This window comes from Zonotrichia albicollis, chromosome 22, assembly GCF_047830755.1.
Source record: "Zonotrichia albicollis isolate bZonAlb1 chromosome 22, bZonAlb1.hap1, whole genome shotgun sequence".
In the NCBI taxonomy this organism is placed as follows: Eukaryota; Metazoa; Chordata; class Aves; order Passeriformes; family Passerellidae; genus Zonotrichia; species Zonotrichia albicollis.
In genome coordinates, this window is record NC_133840.1 from 5,592,814 (window position 1) to 5,614,863 (window position 22,050).

The following is a 22,050-nucleotide window of genomic DNA, read 5'->3' on the forward strand; positions in this document are numbered from 1 at the left end:
CAAATCTTAAAGGTATTCCATATAAATCTGGAATAATTATAGTAGATATGGAGTGAGAGCTGGCCTGTCCTTGCTATCCATCACCTGGAAGATATTTCAGTTTCTGTTAGCAAAAAAACCCCACACTACTTAGAAACTGAATAATGGCAAAATTATTGGACTTTGAGGTAACACGCTCCTGGTCTTTCATGTGACTTCAAGCTGAGACCATCCCTTTTTAAAATTTTATTTAAATATGCTCACTTACCCCTTTCTGCTGATATTTTGGCTGCTGCCCAGTTTAGAGCCTTGTTCTCTTTTTGCTGTGGGTGTCCCATCATCACTCACGGCAGGAAGAGGACAGGTAGGGAATTACATTTAATTAACAGCACAACTCCAGGCAGTTTCCCTTCTTAAGGTGGTTGATATGGGCAGAACAGGAAACACCATTGAAAGAATTTGATTAGATACCATGCAAAGAATTATTCAGAAATTCATTATCCATTTTTACAGCTATCCAAGCCAAAACTCGTGGGTTTCTCTTCTTTTAGTGCCTGGTTGGTTGAATTACAGAGCAGGGAAGTGGGGAGGAGCCCTGGTGCAGGCAGGAAATGGTTAAAGAGTTCCTATCACCTGGGAAAGCAATCCTTTGATTTTTCAGAGGGCGCTAACATGCTGCAGTTCATGGAAACAAAGGGAAGGGGATCAAGTAGAAAAGTTGTTCTTGGATTTTATTCTCAGTGGCAAAACTTGTGAGGGCTGCATATTGATGTCTGCGGGGAAAATACGGAGTTTTTGGATTAAAAGGGATTTTTTTCCCCCCTTTCTTATCATCATTCAAAAAAAGCATCTGTGAGGTAAGTCTTGCTCCAGCTGGTGACTTTAGATAACTTCTTTTAAGAGTGAGGGGTAAAAAAAAAAACCCTTTATCTTGCTGACCCATTTTAAAACAATGAATTCTTTGCTGAAATCGCTCCTCGGGCAGGGAGCAGAGGCAGGAGCGTGAGTCAACAGCAGCACGGAGCCCACGACGCTCTCTCGCCTGTGTTGTCTGCATTCAAATCCTTTGCATTCATTCCCGAGCCGGAGTATGGAAATTCAGGAACCGGGAGAAACGTAATGAGTCAGGGGAATTCGCCACTCGGAGTCGCAGTAAATATTTCAGCGCTGACACTCTCTCAAGCTGCAGCTAATGTGATTTTTGCAGTGGGGTGCTTCCAGCATCTTCTGCTGGTGGCTCTTAAGTCATTCCCAAGCCTTGTTTCTTGAATCCTCGGTGCTGTCCCGAAGGTTTTGTGTTTGTAAGGACCATGCTGATCCTTTCAAGGCTGATTCATTGTGAAGGTGTAAGAGGGGTCTTGATCACCATTAATTCTTTGCCTCTCTGCACCTGAGTTCTCACCTTAAAAGTGCTGCTGGGTTTTGTGTGTGTGTGTGTGTGAAAACATGATTTTTCACCCCAGTGTGCTGCCCCAGGGGTGATGGATGGTCACGACTGTCCCTGAGAGCCAGTGCCACCTGAAGGGAAGGTTTGGAGAGCCCTACAAAACCCATGCATTCACCTTGAGCACAAATTGCCCCCCAAAACTCACTGAGCATAAATTTCACTCTCACCCTCGGGCAGCAGGTTTTTGCCTGCAAGGCGCCGAGTTCTGGTGGATTTGTGGAGCCCGGTGAGTGTGTGTGGTGCTGCTGGTTCCCCCTTTCCCTCCGTGGGTGGGTGCTGAGCGCTCTGTGGGCGCCTCCCCGCGTGGATCAAAGTGCTGGGACACACCGACCTGGCCAGTTCTTCCTGCTCTTCCCCCGCGCTTTGCTGCCGCTTTCTCGTTCTCCAGCAGGGAGAACACTCAGCCCCAGAGCTGCCGGATGTCCCTCCTTTCATCTTGGGCACCCACAGAGGCTTTGGGCTCGTTTGTTCCTTCTCATTTTATTCCCCATCCCTGCCTTGCTGTTCCCCTCAGCACACCAAGCTTTTATCACTCATCTCCCTGTGCTTGTTGCCATTCCCAGCTCCTGAACTCTCTGTTCCCATCAGATTCTGGCTGGGCAGGAATCTTTCATCACCCTGCCCTGCTTTGCATTCATGCTCTGATCCATCACATTTTGCTCCTTCTGGATTCCCTGTGGCACCTGCAGGAGTAAATCACTGGAGCTGGGTGTCAGGAGCCTTGGAGCACTTGATTCCCTCTTGTTAGAAGGAATTCCTTTTACATTTACACAAAAAAATTGCAAACCCTTCTTATTTTTCTTTTTCTTTTCCTTGTCTTTTTTTTTTTCAGCAAGACTTCTCTTACTTGAAAAAGTTATTTCTCTAAAATCTTGTCTGCTAAGTGCTCTTGCTTCTGTTGTCAGGATCTGACATTCATTTCAACAATTCAGTGTGAAAACCCTTTCCAATTTCTTTACCAGTGCTATTGATTAAAATGCAGTTTACTTTTTTCTGGGGAAAATTTGATATTCAAAAATGTCTTTTTGCTGTGAGTCAGAATGTACTTTTCCATGGAATAAAAATTCTGGAAAGAACAAAAAAAAATGCTATTGGAAATGTTGAACAAATTATATTGTCGTTTCAACCTGGTTATATAAGAAAAAAAGAAATAACTTCAAAGTCCAAATGAAAAGCTCTGGTATTTTTCTCATATTTTGAGAAAATGAGTACATTTTTCTCCAGCTGTTCAATTTTATCTGTTCAGACTTTTCCATATGAAACTCTGAGAATGTTCTGTACTGGCCTTAACTCCAAGTTCCTTTTTAACTCAGCTAGCTGTTTCAGGTTACATATTAAAAATGAATTATGAAGCTTTTTTTCTCCTTAGTTTTCAACCATTGATGTTTCTTCTAGAAACGAATAAATCTATTTCCATTTTTGTGTAGAAGTCTGTAGTTCTCAGGCTATCAATGCTGTATGGTACAATTATTTACAGTTTTGAAACAAAACTGATGGAAAAGATCTTTGGAATGCAACAGGTTAAAATTTAATTTTGCAGATTAGAGATCAAAAGATGTCTGTGGTAATTTACTGCTGGTTTGGATGCCCTCACATGATGCTCTCCCTGTCAATATTGCTGTGGTAATTTTGGGGGTTTTCAATATTTTTCCTTAATTGAAAATTCTTTGCTGTGCTAAGTAGAAAAGACCTGAGCTCTGCACTGAGCTGCCTAAATTATAGAGGAAAGTTTGGTTTTCACTCTAAAATATAATCCCTGAGGAGAAAGGTGCCCAGGGGGTGATGGGATTTGGGCTCTGGGTGTGCTGTTCTTTATTTATTGTGCATTTCACTGGGTTTGGGTGGTGTGGCCTCTCATGGCAGAATTCCTTTGAGGGTTTAGGTGCCTCCAGTCTGCAGGACAATGCTGTCACATTGTTTTTGGGGGGGAGTTCTGAAACAAAAATGCCTCCCTGTGCTTTTCCAGCACCATAATATCCTGATTATTCTCGAATTTTCCTCAGTCTGCAACTCCATGAACCCCATTATTCCTTGTCCTGGAGAGCAGCCGCTCCCCCTTTCTGTGTTCTAACCTTGCTTTCATCTCCCTACAGATGATTTTCTAACCCTGGGACCTCTCCTTTGGACTCCAGTTGTCTTCCCAGCTCCAGAAGTGGTGCCCCAAACGCAAACAAGACTTCAGGGAAGCTCCACCAGAGCCAGAGAGAGACTCCCCAACTCCCCAGTGGTGTCAGGAGGATGAAATTCCTCCTGAGCTCCTCTTCCCCACTCTGAGTTGTCTCCATCACTTGTTCTCAGCTCTGCCTCTGATATCCCTATGATTTGGTGACTATTTTATCTATTCCCTGCCTCAGCTTCCCTGTAATCTCCAAAGAAAATATTCCATACCTGTTTCACCTCAAAAAAACACTTCCAAATCTGTTTCACCTCAAAAAAACACTTCCATATCTATTTCACCTCAAAAAAACCTTCTATATCTATCTACCCTCCTATTTAACCCCTCAAAATTTATGGGAGGGTGGCACAAACAAAGTAAGTGGAAAAACCAATACATTTCAAGCCAATTTAGAGCTGTTAGGAAAAAAAAAAACAAAACCAAAATATTTTATGAAATCCTGGAAGGCGCAGGCAAATGGAAATTTTCAGTTTCAGCTAGAGCTTTATTTTGGAATTCCTCAAGGGGAGTTTGGAATTCTGCCACACTGTAATGGTTTTGTGTTGCAGGAAACCAGGAATGCCTCAGTCTCTTGCCCTGTGCAGTTCACAGATCCTCACTACATTATGCAAGACTGACCTGTTAATTTTATAAAGTAAAAAGAAGCAAAAACCTTTACAGGCTGATTTCCTGTGCTCAGAAGGAAATGCCTGGGAAGTGCCTGGAGCAGATTCACACCTTCATTTAACTCCAGCTTTCAATATTTGCTTTCCACAAGACTCTTGTGCCTGTGGAAGCAGCATCTCCTCAACTTTTTGGGTGGCATGGAGGTGATTACATTTAGAATAGAAGATTTCTGATGGAATTTTCTGTCAGCTTCTGCAAAATTAAGTTAATTTCACAAGAACTTCACTGGGAAAATTCTTGTTCTAAAAACCTTTTATCATTGTGAGTGAGTAGCACGTGGGAATGTGGTAAATTCAGCTGAATTTCATTGCATAAATTCTTGGCATTTGTATAATTTGAGGGAGTTAAAACCTCATGTGAGAAAAAAATCCAGTAGTTTAGTTGCTGAAGGAGCCATAACTGATGGGAAAGGATTGTGCTGGATTTGATAGAATAAAGTTTAGCTGCATTTTCTGGTGTTCTACAGAGTGGAGATGCTGCAGAGAAAGAGAATTTTATTTATGATAGCCAAAATGTGAGAAAAGACAGCAATAACATTTTTTCTGAGCAACTTCCTTTAAGCAGCAAACTAATTTAAAAGGTTTTTCTTTCAACATCCTTATTAGCCACAAAAAATGCATCTCTAATGGTGAATTTATTCTGCATGTTTGGACTCATCCTGGTTTGGAATCCAACCAAGAAAATGCTGCTGAATTTCCAATGTTTAATTTCAGGTGTGGCTGCCCTCATCAGCTGAAAAATATGTCCATCAGAGGCCTGAAGAAGAAACAACCAAAGACTTTTAAAGTCAGAATTATAACAGTGGATGCTGAGATGGAGTTCAGCTGTGAGGTGAGAGTGGGGAGTGCCCTTTGTGTTAGCAAGAGATTGGGAAAAATTCAGATTATCAGCTCGTGGATGGTTTTAAATCTGATGTTATTTTTATAAATAATGGATTATTTAATCTCAGCTGTGTTCTTCTTTTAACTCTTCAGAATTAAAGTTGTTTGCATGAAATGCATTTGACTGACACAGCTAAATTAATACTAAACCTGCTTTCTTCATTCCAATTGTTTGCAAGGATTCCTATTTCTCTATAAAATTTTCTCTTTTTTTTTGGAACTGACACAACTCTTTAAGACACTTCCAGCTTAGATTAAAGTGGTCAGAGCTGGTGCTAAAATGTTGATAAAATAATTTATAAGCTGGTACTTTTGTTGAGCAATTTTCCATTTATAAACTCCAGTTCTTTACCTGCAATGGGTGTTTGGATCTCTGGGCAGAAGAGAAAAAAGGATTGATGAAAAAGCTGGCAGTTCTATTAATTATGGCTGATAAATTAATTAGGGAAATCATGGCTGGGGAAAAAAAATGATCAATTGCTAAAAAAATTGGGCTGCACTATTGAAGGGACAGAACTGTCCCTGATTAATTAATTCCTAATCATCCAGCAAAAGCAAAACAAGGCACAGAGGTGTTTTGGGGAGTTAGAAAACTCAGTTCCAGTGGGACTGGCAGTTTTAGTGAGACCTGACTGCTCTGTGAGCCATTTAACGTAATTTATTAGGTCCTTCAGAAACAGGATAGATTAATCTTGGATGACTTACTGCTCTGCAGTACTTGCAGGCAGGATTGTGAAAATTAAGGATTTGGAAAATCTGATTTAGAGCTCAGAGTCCTTGTTAACAAATAGTGTGTTCCTTCCTTTGCTACCTCTGCTTTCTCCCCAGATCCTGCTCTTTTGCTGGGATAATTTCCAGCTTTCCACTGCAATACTGCCTAAAAGTTCCCTTTTTTTTGCCATTAATTTTTTAGTTTTAGCAATTATCTGAAATCATCTTTCTGAACTGTGGTGGAACAGAGGAGCAGCCCCTTTGGTGAAGGGAACAAGGCATCAGGCTTGTGTGAATTTGGGACCTTGGATCAAAGTTTGCTCTCTGTGGGTGCTAAATTGAAATGAAAATATTGAAGAAGAAGAAATATTGAACATTTCAATCAGAGCAGGAGAAAGGCTTGGCCTGGTGCCACTGAAATCCCTGAGGGGTGGGAAAGGTGGATCTGTTCTCATTGTTCAGCACTCCTACCCCGTGCCCTGATTTGATTTCCCCTGGCTTTCTCTCAGTCTCTCCAATTTGTGTAAAGCATTGAGTGAAAATTTTGGACAAATATTAATAAAGACTTGCCACATCCCAGGGAAATCAATAACACAATCCTCATTCCCTCCAGTGCTTGGTGGGAAAATGACTCCAGCTGCTCTCTGGATGTGTCTGGAGAGGGAGAGGAGGGGGAACACAGCAACTCTGACACAGCAGCAAGAATATTTCATTAAAAACCTAAAGATAAAATAAGATTTCATAGGAGAAAAGGCTCAAATGGAGCAAATTAATTCAGGATATACATGTATTTCTTGATTTTTTTCTCTCTCTCTCAGATGAAGTGGAAGGGAAAGGATTTGTTTGACCTGGTGTGCCGAGCCCTTGGTTTAAGGGAGACCTGGTTCTTTGGCTTGCAGTACACAATTAAAGGAATGTGCACCTGGTTAAAGATGGACAAAAAGGTACAGGAGACAACATGGGTGGCAATTAATAATTTACTTCTATAAATATTGACTTTCTGGAGCATGGGAGCCGAAGGGATGGGTTCCATGACAACTCAGAATTTGACATGGTGGCTTTCTTTAAGGGGAAAATAGGATTATTTGCTCTGATTGCTTCTATCCCATTTGACCTGCAGCATCCCACACTAATCACCACTGATTGCTGTTAGATTAAAGCTCAGAATTACCCTGCCCTCTAAAATATGGGAGGGCTTTAAGTGGATTATTGGCTGCTTTCTGATTTTCCTTGGGAATATTATCTTAAGACACTCATGTATCCTTTTTGCTGCTGATTTGATTTTATTTTATCTGTAAACAGGTTTTAGATCAAGAAATCCCCAAAGAAGATCCCATTAGCTTTCATTTTTTGGCTAAATTCTACCCAGAGAAGGTAGAAGAGGAACTCTTACAGGAAATTACCCAGCATTTATTCTTCCTTCAGGTCAGGAAAAGTTTTGAACCATGAATTCCTTCTGTGTTTCCCCCAGTCCTTTTGCATTGTCTTTGATCTTGTTGGCAGCTCGGGATAATTTTGCTTGCTTCAGCTGTATCAAGAACTTTGCAGACATTATTTTTATGAAATACAAACATTTCTCCTGCCTGCTCTGGGTTTGTGTCCAGGTAAGCTGAATGTTTCATTTTCTGCAGGTTTTTGTGACAACACCCAGCAGGTTGGGGGATAATTCCAAACCTGAATATTCCAGGCTTGTTTTGCTCTTTAATATGTGTTAAAAACATTAAAATTCCATGCAAAGCTGGAATTTAAAAATTCCTTCCAAAGCTGGAACTGCTGGAAGAACTGTGAGCTTTTAGAGAAATTTTGTGCTGGAGAGCAAAACCTCTAGAAAACAAGGATTCCCCAAAACTTCATTTTGGATTGTAGGGATAAAAGATCATGGAATTTGATAGACATTCTGAAACTTGGCAATTTATTTCTTCAGCTAATTTTGGAAAGGAATGAGGACAGCAGAACTCTTTTAATCCTGATTTTTCCACTTTTTTTTTTTTTTTTTTGCTTTTCTGCTTGAACCTGCCTTAACTAGCAGATATGCAATTAGCAAATTCTTCTCATTCCAAAGTAGGAAAACAAGGCTGAAACAAATTGGAACTTGCAAAGTTTCCTGAGTGTAAGAACTTCAGCTCACACCTGGATGCTAATAGGAAAAACATGTTCAGACATCTGGATGCCTGAAGATTTCAGCTCTCCTGACTCTTCAGACCTTTGCAAATTAATGTGGCATAAATGCCTGAATAAATGTCAATGACTAAAGCTAAATATTGTCTGCTTAAAGATGAGGTAATTCATTGCTTCTTCATGAAGTTCAGCAAAAAGTCCTTGTAAAAACTGATCAGGAAAAAAAAACCCCAAACAAACAAAACAAGCCAGACACTTATGGGGGATTTATCCACATTGTTCTGAATTCTGGAGCATGATTTGCACTCTGGAGAGGGAAAGCTGGAGCTTTCCAAATTGGAAGAAAAATCTTTCCATTCTTTTCCATTTTAACAGCTTAGAAAGAATGTTCCCTGCACTGTAACTCAGCCTCACAGATTGTGCTCACCAGGGACTGAATTTAAAAGCAAAAAACTTTCTTGGTGGCTCATTTCAGTTCCCAGCACCTACAGAGGTGTGTGTGTAAGCAGAACTTGTGCTAGCTCAAGACATTTTTCCATTTGGAAACGTTGAAGACTGTGAGCTATGCAAAATTTTGTTTTCTTGTGCTTGTTCCTAAGCTAAATACACCTGAGAGGAGGATTTGGGGAGATTAATTTCCCCTTCCCTCTTTAGGTTTTCAAACAGAAATTGCACAACTGATTTAAAATCAAACAACACCTTACAAACTGTAACACCTCTGCTCCTGGTGGCACCACAGGTTATTAAAATGAAAAGAATGTTGAAAGACTCTTTAGCATTGTCTGATTGTGCTTAGACCGTTGAAAATGAATAAATGAAGTGCTTTATTATTCAGCTGCTCTTTTGAGGATCTCCTTTATTCTCTCATTCTGGAAAGCTGCAGAAAATCCAAATTCTTGTGGATTTTCTATGGCAGCTGCACAGCCCTGAGTCTGCTCTGCTTGGACCTGACCTCCAGAGCTCCCTCCCAGCCTAAAATCTGATGGCTGATGTGATGCAAAGCTGACTTTTCCAAAGGCAGGGAAAAAGGAAAAAGAAGGATTGTTAAAAGAAATGAAGCGCAGACAATAAAATTGATGTTTTATAGGATTTTATTTTATAGGACTGCTTGTGTTAGTGTGTGCAGAGAGCTGACTGGCATTTTTGGTCTCATTAAATGCAATGCTAACTAAAGGCTTCCTGTGTTCCTGAGTGCCAATTTCTTGTTGCTGTTATTAACTCCTAAAGGTGATATTTGGTGCCAAGCTCTGGCCTGGGCATGTCTGCTTTCATTTCAAGCCTGATTTAAGTCCTGACTTTGAACTTGTTCCCTTTTTCTGTTGGTTTAGGTGAAGAAGCAGATCCTGGATGAGGAAATCTATTGCTCACCAGAAGCTACAGTTCTACTGGCTTCTTATGCTGTTCAGGCCAAGGTTTGTGCATAGAAAATCTCTTTTTTAATTGACTTTTTTTATGGTTTAGCCAACACATCTACATGGGGGTGTGTAAAACACAGCAGGGTAAAATTTGCTGGTAAAGTTGGTCATCCTGGAAAATACAGCACAACTAGAAAAAAACCCCAAAATATTAAATGCCACTACAAGGATTTTTGTTCTATGCTTCTGCAATTTAAGGGATTTATTTGGTCCTAACATTTTAGTGTAATCTCTCTGGAAGGTTCTTCCATGGCCTGCTCAGATGAGGGGATGTGTGCAGGGGAACCAAAATAAAATCTGCATTAAGCTTTCACTTCAAACTATGCAAGGAACAACTCCCTCAGCATTCTGCCTCTAACAAACTGAAATAACTTTTCTTTTTTTGGGACAGTATGGTGACTACGACCCAAATTTCCACGAGCCAGGCTTTCTAGCCCATGATGAGCTGCTGCCCAAAAGGGTGAGCCTTAATTTCATACAAAACCAAATCTTTGAATCTCCTCTTTTGCAGTGCAAAATGTTTGAATCTCCTTTTTGCAGTATAAAATGTTTGAATCTCCTTTTTGCAGTATAAAATGTTTGAATCTCCTTTTTGCAGTATAAAATATTTGAATCTCCCTTTTGCAGTGCAAAATATTTTAATCTCCTTTTTGCAGTGCAAACTATTTGAATCTCCTTTTTGCAGTGCAAACTATTTGAATCTCCTTTTTGCAGTGCAAACTATTTGAATCTCCTTTTTGCAGTATAAAATATTTGAATCTCCTCTTTTGCAGTGCAAAAGTTTTAAATCTCCTTTTGGCAGTCCAAAATGTTTGAATCTCTTCTCTTTGCAGTGCAAAATATTTGAATCTCCTCTTTTGCAGTATAAAATATTTGAATTTCCTTTTTGCAGTGCAAAATATTTGAATCTCTTTTTTACAGTGCAAAATATTTTAATCTCGTTTTTACAGTGCAAACTATTTGAATCTCCCTTTTGCAGTGCAAAATATTTGAATCTCCTTTTTGCAGTATAAAATATTTGAATCTCCTCTTTTGCAGTGCAAACTTTTTAAATCTCTTTTTGGCAGTCCAAAATATTTGAATCTCTTCTTTTTGCAGTGCAAAATGTTTGAATCTCTTCTTTTTGCAGTGCAAAATATTTAAATCTCCTTTTTACATTGCAAAATCTTTGAATCTCCTTTTTGCAGTGCAAAATCTTTGAATTCTCCTCTTTTGCAGTGCAAAACTTTTCCATCTCCTTTTTGCAGTGCAGCTATTGCCGGGGATTAATTTAAAAACACGAATTAATGTTAAATTCATGAAAAACTCTGCAAAATGCCCAAGCTGTGAGCTGCACCTCTGCATTCACTTTGCTTGGGAGAGGCAGAGCTGGAATTTGGATTTTCCCAGGGATCCAAGCTCCCTCCTTGTCCTGCAGGTGCTCAGGCAGTACCAGCTGACAGCAGAGATGTGGGAAGAGAAAATCACTGCTTGGTATGCAGAGCACAGGGGTATTGCCAGGTAGGAAACCTTTGCATTTCTTGGGAAAATTTCTTTATTTATGGGATTTGTTGTTCTCAGTGTAATTCAGTCTGTCTGGAAATCCAATGAAACAATAAATAAGATCTGTTAGCACCCAGAGGCGGCTTTCTCTAATATTTGGGTTCTGTTTCTTTCTGTTCTGGAGGCTTCTTAGCATTATTTTTATTGAATATTTTCCTCAAGGTTTACTGATTTACTTTGAAGGGAGAAGAAAAATGGGTGAAGAGATTCTGACTCTTCTTTGTCCTTGGCCAAAAGCTCTGTCCAACACCCATCTCTCAATGAACTCTTACTTCCTGAAAGAAATATATTCATGGAAAACAATGGAAGGATGGTTTTCCAAGACATGGAGTGGCAAAACTAACACAAGGATAAGACTTTTAATGAATTTTAATGAAGATTACACTATCCATGAGTCATCTTTTGAAACAGTTGCAACTTTTATTCCTTATTATTCTTTATTTTATTCTTTATTCTGTCCAGATGCTGTTTTTATTATCTTTTTTTTTTTCTATTATTGAGAGCAAGATGGCAAAACTAAGTTTGTACAAAGGGTCAGATTGCCTGTTCTTTTCTGAGTGGGAAATGGAGAGTCAGCCAGGAGAGAAGGGCTGGAAAGGCATTTCATAATCATGGCTTTATTCTCCAGGGATGAAGCTGAGATGAACTATCTGAAAATTGCCCAAGACTTGGAAATGTATGGTGTCAATTATTTCCCAATTGCTGTAAGTGCCTTATTTTAGCAGTTTTTACTGGCTGCAGATAATGGTGCTGTCCTTTTCAAGTCCTCCAGGGAGTTTGGAACTGGGACTCCTGACTTCTGGTTGTGTTCTGGCTTGGTTTTCTTGCCTGCTAAATAAGCAGGTGAATAAAACAGTTAAGATGAATATTTTACAACCTGCCAATGTTTTGAGTAACTCCAGGTAGGGAATAGGAAGGAGAAACAGTTTGAGCTGCTATAAGCAGCCTAGAGGACTGACTTTTATACTTCCAATGACAGCACTCATGATATTTTATATAAATACCAATTGCCTAAATGCAGGCAAATATCAATATTTTAAAAGAGGTGTTTCTTGTCTGTGGTTGTTTAATGTCACCAAAAATGCCATTTACTCATCTCTCTTGTTTTTTAGCAAAACAAAAACCACACAGATCTCCTGCTTGGAGTTGATGCCAAAGGTATTCATATCTACAGCATTAATAACAGGTTCTCCCCCAATAAATCCTTTGAGTGGAGCTCTATCAGAAACATTTCCTGTAGTGAGAAAGAGGTATGATGGCTTTGATGTATTATTCTTTTTCCACGGGCATGGGTGTGGACTGGGATTCTTGGAACAGGCTGAAAGCTTCCTCTGTTGAAATAATTTTGGGGGAGAAGGGGAAAATCCTGGGGAGCTTTGTTACAAAAACTAAAAATAACAGCCCTGCCTTGCAGATGAGCTCTGAACCTCGGTTCCCTGAGCTCTGCCTCTGTTCTGGCTCCTTCCCTGCTGCTTGGCCTTTGCAAAACAAATGTGTTGATCTCTGAAAAAGACAGATATTATGAATGCCACCGTGCCTGCCTTCCTCAGTTATCCCAGCAGGAATTCCACGAGCCATAAAAACCGAAATGCTGCTTGCACACACAGAAGTCCTTGCAGCTGAGCTTTGGAGCCCAGTGGCAAGAGGAGACATGCAGGGAGGTATTAATGGTTTTCTGCCTCACTTCTGCCAGTTTGCTGGGACATGATTTCACTCCCCAGCACTGCAATTTCACTGTGCAGCTCAGCTTTTGCTTCTAGAAAGGGAAATTTATTCTCAGTCCAAATCATGGGCTGTGTGGAAGGCTATAATCAGAAAAAAAACAAACCCGGGGAAACTGCAGTGGTGCTGGAATACCTGGAATTTGTCAGCCAAAGGACAGCACAGCCTGTTCCATTTTCTGTGGGGCTTTTGGCAAACAGCCCACAGAAACTGGGATCTAAAATTGAGATGAGATTTTTAGATTCATATCCACTAAATCAGAGGGGACTGCAGGTTTGCTGCCTCCAGAACAGTTCTGGTCTCTGATATCATCAAAGTGCCCCTGAGATGTGTGAATAAACTGCTTTCACTCCCTGTTTGGGGGGAAATTTTGTGTTTAAGGTTCACTTTATTCAGTGACACATCACAGCCTTGCTCCTCAAAAGGCAGCCAGTCATTACCTAGAGGGTGAAAGGAGCTCCAGGACATGATCCTGGTGACTCAGATGCTCTGGAATTACACAGGAATTACCTTGTAAATGAATTAGAGGAATTAAATGCCAGGGAACCTGTGAGGAACAGAAGACAGGGCTTTAAAAATAATAAAATAAAAAGGGCCATATTTTGTTCTGTAGCCAAACAGAGCACAAGGAATGGAGTGAAGCACTGAGCTGGCAGCAGGAAAACCCTGCCTGGCCTCTGGGAGCAGCTTGGGGCTGAAAAAGTGAGGAAGTCTGCAGACTTTGCCCTGCTGCTCTGAAGAACAAGCCCTTAGGCCCCTGACACATTTGTTTATCCCTTCAATTGTTGCTGCTCTGAGAGGTTTGACATTTCCCTGGCTTTAAGGCCAGGCTCTAGGAGTTGCTTCTGGGGATTGCTGCTGTGTCCTGTCCTCCTGATCACCATGAGTTCCAGAGCTCTGGGGACAGTGCACAGGTGGCATCAGGAAAATCCCCATCCACACTGGCACTGGGCTGGGCCTGGGGGCTTATCCTCCAACACAGCTTAATTCTGTGAGCAAAACCACCTTTACATCACTCTGCCCCTCTTTGTGGCATAAATCACTGCTAAATCACAGAGAGAAGTGGAGATGAGCTCAAGTTTGCATTGGTTTTAATAGTTTAAACTTACTTTCCTCATCACTGTGCTTTCTTTCTTTTTATTTTTTCTCCTTTTGCCTGTGTAGTTAACTATTAAACCCCTTGACAAAAAAGCAGAAGTCTTCAAGTTCTTCTCCTCTCAGCTCAAAGTGAACAAACTGGTGAGTGAACTGCTTTAAAGCTGAGCCTGGTGATACTGACTGAGAAATGTTGTTTGTGAACAAAACGGTGATCTTGGGATCTCAGCCTGTGTAATTCAGGGAAATGGGATCAGAGGGGGATGTGGGACAGGAGGAATCTCTGTCCTGTTACAAATTTACCTGAACTGTGTCTGGCTGTGAGCCTGCTCTGCGTGCTGATTTCTTGGAGCTGCCAGCACCTGTGCTGCAGTCAGAATTGTGCTGTTAGGCCAGTGTGGGCCTTTTGTCCCTCTGGCAGGGGCACAGATCCATCCAAACCCCATTTGCTTTGCCTTTCCCATCCAGATTTTCCAGTTGTGCATTGGAAACCACGACCTATTTATGAGGAGGAGAAAAGTGGACTCCATAGAGATCCAGCAAATGAAAGCACAAGCCAGGGAAGAAAAAGCTAGAAAAAAGGTAGAATTTTCCTGCTCCTCTGTTGCTGAAGACAGTGATTATTATTGCAGCTCTGTGTTCCATCAGTGTGTGTGTGGGAGGTGAGGAAGTGCAGCAGGATTGAATGTGGGAACAGCGCTGGCATCTGAGGGGATCAGAGGTGTTTGTGTGGGAGGGGATCCCAAAGATTTGGGATCAAACCAGATCAATCCTAGGGCTCTCCCAGCAGCCTGGAACAACCAGGAGTGCCTGGCTGGGGAGCTCAGTGCTGCAAAGTTCAGGCAGCTTCAGCATCTCTGCTGAGCTGGAGAGCAGCCCCTTCTCCATTTGGGGCATTTCACTCAGGCCCAGGTGAGATCCTGCTGCAATCCCACTGTTACCATCACATTTTCTGAAAAATCCCTTTGCCCAAGATTTCTCCTGGGAAGCTGAGAAGCCTCAGAGAAAAATGAAAACAATAATTATCTGATTTGCTTTTCCTGTGTTTTGCTGCTTTAGAATGTGTTTGGACATTGTTTACCAACAGGTGGTTGTTTTATGTCAATTGGTTTAATATCAATTGTTTTAACTTAATGATCAATCACTGTCAGGCTGTGTTGGGATTCTGGAAGGAGTCACAAGTTTTCATTAGTATCTTTTAGCCTTCTGTCAGTATCCTTCCTGTATTCTTTAGTATAATAGAACATAATATAATACAATACAAATACTAAGAATAAATGATATTATAAATAATGTACTAAATAATAATATAAAATTAAATAAAAACAATAATAAATAATATAACTAATCATAATCCTAAAATAGCAAATAACAAATTGTTTACCAACAGGTGTTTGTTCCATTGGTTCCATGTGAATTGTTTTAACTTAATGATCAATCGCTGTCAAGCTGTGTCAGGACTCTAGGAGTCACAAGTTTTCATTATTATCTTATTAATCTGCTATAAATATCCTTTCTGTATAGTATAATATAGTATAATATAGTATAATATAGTATAATATAGTATAATATAGTATAATATAGTATAATATAGTATAGTATAATATAGTATAGTATAATATAGTATAGTATAATATAATAATAATTTAGCCTCTGAGAACATGGCATCAGATTCATCATTCCTCCTTTCCTTGGTGGTCCCTGAAAATACAACATTCCACCAACTATTGCTCTCCTGCTTCCAGATGGAGAACCAGAGGCTGGCCAGGGAGAAGCAGCTCAGGGAAGAAGCTGAGAGAGCCAAAGAGGAGCTGGAGAGGCGCCTTTTCCAGCTGGAAGATGAAGCCAGGCAGGCCAACGAGGCTCTGGTGAATATTCTTGTGCTTGATGGGGTTTTTTGGTTTGGAAGTAGGATTTTTTTTTTTTGACAGCAGGAATTGTAGCTCAGACAAGGCTGGAGAGTTTCTGATGGTGGAAAGGGCATGCAGGAATCCCTGGGAAAAGCCTGATCTGATCCATTCCCTCCATTTGGCTCACCCTGCTCTCTTCAGGCTAAGAGGAGGAGAAAGGAAACAATCTTGGAGCTGAAATTAAGAGAAAGAAGCAGCTGAAGGGGCTGGCTTCAGCTTTGTCCAGCTCTAAGATTTTTCTCCTTGCTTTGTAGTGGTGAGACACAGGAAATTCTGGAGCAGAGGAGGAACATCAGACCCTTAAATTGTCTGGTTTTTATTTAAGAAACAATATTTTATCACTTGGTAAAAGATGTCTTCTGCCTGCAGGGGTGATTTTGGAGGTTCTAGATAAGAAGAAAAAATTAAGAAAAATTCTCACTTGGTAAAAGATGTCTTCTGCCTGCAGGGGTGATTTTGGAGGTTCTAGATAAGGAGAAAAAAATTAAGAAAAATTCTCACTTGGTAAAAGATGTCTTCTGCCTGCAGGGGTGATTTTGGAGGGTCTAGATAAGGAGAAAAAATTAAGAAAAATTCTTTCTCCCCAGCTGCGATCCCAGGAAGCTGCAGAGCTGCTGGCTGAGAAAGCCCAGATTGCAGAGGAAGAGGCCAAGCTGCTGGCCCAGAACGCTGCAGAGGCCGAGCAGGAGCGCCAGAGGCTGGAGATCACAGCCCTGAAGAGCAAGGAGGAGAAGCGGCTGATGGAGCAGAAGATGCGGGAGGCGGAGCTGATCGCCGTGAAGCTGGTGAAGGAGTCGGACAGGAGGTGGGGTTTGCTTCCCCGGCTCTGTGCGCTCCCGGCTGGGCTGCAGGGAGTGCTGCTTGTCCCCGACAACCAGGAGAGGGGAATTACTCCTGAAGTGACACTTCAGAGGGACTGAGCCTCCTTGGGCTGTGTGTGTTCCACCTGGATGCTGTTGTTGTATTGCAGGGCAAGTTTACAGAGGATCGGATGCAAAGCTTGTTTGGCAAGAAAGAGAATGTTTGGCAAGAATGTTTAGCAGGAAAAAGATGTTTAGCAGGAAAGATCCAGAATGCTGAAGCATCTTCCTATTCAGTGTTATCAAATAAGCACTGGCTACCTATCTAAATTTACCCCTTATACCCTGTGAGATATGAGGCTGTTTTCATTCATTAGTACCAAGTGAATGGTCTCTTGTTTCCCTTTCAGATCTTTAGGAAGTGTAAAGCCAGGTAAACTCCTGGAATATAAACAACTCTGAGTGTTTGCATGTTCCCTGAACGTGCAGAGCAGGCCAGAGTTGACAGAGGATTTTTAACCCTGTTGTTAAGAAATCCTCCTACTTGTTTTAGGAAGCTTGCCAAAATAAAGAGCAACCTCTGCCCACCTCAGGGAGGATCTGATGGCCTGGAGAGAATCTGTATCAGCAGGTTTTAAGTGAACCCATGGAAATTAGGAGTAGGAAAATCATGGTAATTCAGCCACTCAGTGCCGGGGTGTGTCTGTCCTGCTGTGCCCAGTCAGGAGCATCCTCCCATGAGTGCCTTGGTGTAAAGATAACTCAGTAATGGACTTCTCTGGGAGGTAGTGAGCCCTGAAATCCCTGTGTTGGTTGGAAACCATCAGAATTGCCCTCAGGGTGTTTCTCTTGCAGAGCCAAGGAAGCAGAGCACCTGAAGCAAGACCTGCACGAAGCCCGCGAGGCCGAACGCAAAGCCAAGCAGAAGCTCTTAGACATAACCAGGCTTAATTATCCTGTAAGTTCTGCTCCTCTGGGCACCACTTCATCCTCAGGGATATTCAGGTGTTGATGGCATTTTTATAGCCCTCATCAAGCTGAGTAGTGGTATGGCTGCATCCAGCTGGGGGACAAACTGGTGTGGAAAAGCAGCACAGTGAGGGTGGGAGCTGGGTTTTCTCGGGGTGGTCAGAAAGGCAAGGCAAGAGTTAAAACCAGAACTGGTGATGCACTTGGGGAGCAGAGGCTGTCTTGCCTTCATGCCTAACTCGTGGTGCCACTCAGCCAGGCAGTTTTTGTGGACAGGGTTGTGCTGAGCCAGCTGTGTCATCCTGGCACGTCCATCTGTGTTCAGGCAAAGCAGGTGAAGTTGTCCCCTGCAGGAAGGCACTGCTGAAGGTCTGTGCCCCAACTCCCTCTTCTGCTCCAGCCCTGCTGAGGCTGGGCTTCCATTCCCTGCTGAAATAGAAGCACTGCAGCCAGGATAATAAATCTCTGCTCTTGCATCTGTGGGTTGTAGACTTCAGCTGGGTGCAAGGGAAGGGCTGCAGGAACATCGTTGTGTCTCAGAAAATAGCTCAACGTGGCACTCTTGAAAAACTGAGGGGAGAAATCCCAAATCCATCAGATCTGACTGACAGTGCTTGTGTTGCCTCTTCCAGCACATGGCCAAGTACCCCCAGTACTCCCCAGGTGACAGCAGAGATGCCAACTTTGACAAAGGCTCCATCAAGCTGGATTTGAAGGACATCGACCTCAAGAGACTCTCCTTTGAGATAGAGAGAGAGAGGTATCAGCATGCCTGTGGTGCAAATGGATGAGAAAGGCAATGAAACCTTTGGAAATCAGATAATTTAAAAATAATTTGGGATGTGCATGTGGCTGGAGGCCTTTTACTGAGCTGATGTCTGTGTCACGCTGGCTTTTCACACAGAGGAAGGGTTTTTTGGTGGCATCAAGCCATAAATAAATCCAGAACCTTCTGTCTTGGGGAGGGACAAAGCACCTTGCTGAACTAACAGCATGTAGAAGTTTCCCTCTAGTGCTAAAGGGTGGAATTGCTGAGGGCTGATCCATCAGCCATCCCTAAGTCTGGGAGGAAATGCTTGGTGCAAAGTTGGGAAGCGAAAAGGAAAGAAATGAACTTGTGACAAGGTCAGGGGAGCTAGGCTGGCATTGCCAGAGTTCATTTTACTTATAAAACATAAAAGGAAACAAAAACCAACTCTCCTCCTTCCACAAACACCTGTTCTTGATTGAATTATGCCACCCTAAACCTTTTGCCTCCAATGTGTGGGCTCAGGCTGGACTACTTAGAAAACAGCAGGAAATTCGAAGATCGGCTGAAAGAACTGAAATCTGAAATTCATGCTCTGAAGCTGGAGGAAAAACAGGCTGGGCTTTACAGTCACTGGAATGAAGTCCTGGGCTCCTTGGATCGCTCCTTGGGAAGTGTAAGAACCCCAAATCCCTGTCCCTGTCTCCAGCATGAACCCCAAAATGGAACAGTGTGGGTGTGCCAAAGGGAGCTGCTCTATTCCAGTCCAAGCTTCACTACCCTTGGTGATAAAATATTAGAATCATGAACACTTTTAGAGAAAAATTAATGTCAAAACAAAATCTTAGGGCCTTTTTTTCTGCACTGAATACCAGGAGCATCAGCAAAAAATAATCATTTTATGATTATGAAATCACAATCAGGGTTTAAGGTCTTGGAGCAAATGAAATTGTTGTAACTAACACATTTAAATGTGGTTTCTTACAGTTTGCTTCACATTCTCATTCATGTGCTTTGTGGTTGCTGAAAGTCATAAAAGCCTTGGTGTATTTTTTTTTTTTTTTGAAGGCAATGAGGAACTAGACCCAGATTTTTGTCATAAGTTGCTTTTTATTTAAATAAACTCTTTGGCTTCTTCCTGCAGCAGGGCAGGAATAGGGCTGGCTTTGTCTGCAGGTTGTTCCTCATGTAGCAAAAATGGCTCTGAGTCAATGGTTTTTTAGAGACAGAAGGGAGGTTCGAAAAATGATGAGGAAAGATGGTCTTTATTTTCTGACTACTCATCTGATGTTCTTTTTGGCTTGATGAGTGTTGATATAGAGAGGGCATTAAATTTCCATGTGCTCTGTTCTTTTAAAGGCCCCATCATGGATGAAAACCTTGGAAACTGGAGATGCAGTGGATGTAAATCTTCAAAGACCTTTCCCTGCTTACTTGTTAAACACAGCAAGCAGCTGGCCCTGCACCAACAAAATTCAGCACATGGTGCCAGTGGAAAAGTCATCTTCCCAAGCCAATTCCCTGGCTGCCAACAGTGTGGGCACAGGAACCAGAAAACAGATCATAAAGGTAATCAGATTCATAAATAAATTCCTAAATGTTGCCTAAAAGTTGGGAGTTCAGAGAGGATGGCTGGTTTGTCCTGCTCTGTCCCAGCCCCACAGCTGACAAGGATTTTGCAGGATTTTGGAGCCCCTGGTGCTGGCACATCATTTGGGAATGTTTATAACTCGAGGCCGCCTGTTTTTTCTCACTTCTGATCTAAGCTGGAGTGCAAAGCTGTAAGCCTTGGTAAATGAAGCAGAGATGTCTGTACACAGTAGGAGGATCTGTGTTAAATTTTATTTGTACCAGCCAGACTTGGAAATGAGAAATGTGCTCCCAGGTATAGAGAGCTTAAAACATACTGTGCCTGTCTGCTGCTTTTAAAAGGCAGGGAGGGAGAGACCAATAAATCCCCAGGCTCCCAACAGCTCAGTTCTCTTCCATGTGCTCCCTGTCAAAGAGGCATGAAGAGCAATGAGCTGGGTGGCAGGAGAAAACAACCTGCTTTGAAATGTCACTGGGCTGGGGAATGAGGAAGAGCTGGAAGGAAATGTGCTCTGGAGCAGTGGGAAGGAAATCAGCTGTCTGTGGGCAATGCTAATTGGGCAAGGTGTTGGCAATGGGGAAAGCCTGATGGATTTGTTGTGGTTTAGCTGAACAAAACTGGAGGGGTTTAGGATCAATTAAAAGCTCCTGAATATAACATTCAATACCTCCTTCAGGGTTGGTGTGCTTAGAACTAAAGGACACAGCTGAGTGCAGCAGCAGCTGAGGGAGCAGCAACAGAAACAACTTTTAAGATTAAACTCGGGGGTGAGGCACATTTGTTTAAAGAAGGAAGAAAAAACTATTGCAGAGCATCTTGCAAAAGGCTCCAGAGTGGGAGGAGAGGAAGGCCCAGAGCAAAGGGAATTACTTTCAGCCAACACTAATTCTCCCTCTTTGATTTGCCTGCAGGTTCAGCAGCATGACTCAGATGTGATCTACATTTGAAGCCCCTCATTTCCTTGCCAGCCTGGTGGGACTGGTGGCCTTTTTGCCTCTGTGGGGACACTTGGGCAGCTCTGGCTGCTGCCAGCTGTGAGGGACAAGGCACTGTGGATCCAGAGCTGCCATCCAGCTCCCAGGCAGGTGCCATCAGCTGGGAATGCCACAGGTGCCCCCAGTTGGCTGGGAGCAGTGCAAAGCCAGAGGAAATGTTGTTTATTGCCTGTGCACTTTGGAAAGGACTCTTCACACTTTGCTAAAGCCCTTCCTCCCCCAGGTGCTTCAGCTTTGCTGCTGGAGGAAGGATGTGAGGCAGCAAGTGCCCAGGAGGTGTTTGGGATGAGAAAACAGAACACAGGCTTGGTGTTTATCTCCACAACAGACTAATTATGGTTTTGGTCCAGTCCCTGGGACATGACTCCCACAGAGCTGCTTAACGTTTCAATGTTTGCCTGCCAAGTATTTTCCTTCTCCTCCCCAAACATTTCTTGGTTCACTTAATTGATTTGCATTTCTCTGTGAGAAATCTCAGCTTTTAATTCCAGATGCACAAGTGGACATCTTCAAGTACCTCCCATTCCTGGGGGAATCCTTTGTTTGGAATGCAGAGCTTCTGTTCTTCCAGTCCCTGACCAGATCAAGCATTTTCTGCTCGAGCAAACTGTGCATACATTAACTGCCTTCCCGCTTGTGTGCAGCACAGCTCCCAAATTAGACAAGGACAAAAGATGCTGTTGGTGTCTGCTAGAGTGGGACTTGTTTCTGGTGGAGAGAGGTGCATGCAGCAAAGTGCCTGCCTCATTAGTAAAGCCCACTTGCATTTTCTGGCTTTGTGTGTGTTTAAGTGTCTGCTTCTCCATAAATCTTCACTCTGAGGACTTCTGGGGAAGCAGACAACATTCAACTGCAGCTGAAGCAGGAGCCCAGCTGAACTTGTGACGTGTCACTTAAAAATGAACGGTAATGTTGTTAAATGTCTTGTTCTAAAAGCTGAGATTAAAGAATAAACCAGGGTTTAACAAAAAGCTTCAATTTCCACTTGCTTGGAAGGGAGCGCTGTGTCAATATTCCTCCAGCATTAACAAGGCAGCTTTGGAGAGCAAACACCCAGATCTGCTCTGTACACATCTGCAGCAGGCTGAGCACACAGGGGGATGGCAGCTGCCTGTGGAGGGCCAGGAGTGCTCTGCAGGGCTGCCCTGCCTTGCCTGGCTGCCTTGGGCTGTGTCCGTTCTGTGCCAGCTCAGTCTGGCACGAGATGTTTGCAGAATATTGGCTGGTACACGCAATTGCTGAGCTGTCTGCAGAAACCTGGTGTGCGAAGCTGTCAGAAATGCCA

At 42.4% G+C, this 22,050-nt stretch overlaps 1 protein-coding gene across 1 annotated transcript; it reads left to right on the forward strand.

The window, feature by feature from the left end:
- The first annotated feature begins 588 nt into the window (after positions 1-588).
- Positions 589-21,837, forward strand: LOC102074808 (merlin). The gene is made up of 19 exons (XM_074556999.1): positions 589-836; positions 3,520-3,751; positions 4,982-5,099; positions 6,679-6,804; positions 7,163-7,285; positions 9,307-9,390; positions 9,785-9,853; positions 10,811-10,893; positions 11,564-11,639; positions 12,048-12,185; positions 13,822-13,896; positions 14,221-14,334; positions 15,498-15,620; positions 16,250-16,467; positions 17,318-17,420; positions 18,064-18,191; positions 18,705-18,855; positions 19,539-19,748; positions 20,682-21,837. The coding sequence occupies exons 2-19, from the start codon at positions 3,744-3,746 to the stop codon at positions 20,715-20,717; spliced, it is 1,983 nt and encodes a 660-aa protein (XP_074413100.1). The 5' UTR covers positions 589-836; positions 3,520-3,743; the 3' UTR covers positions 20,718-21,837.
- The last annotated feature ends 213 nt before the right edge of the window (positions 21,838-22,050 follow it).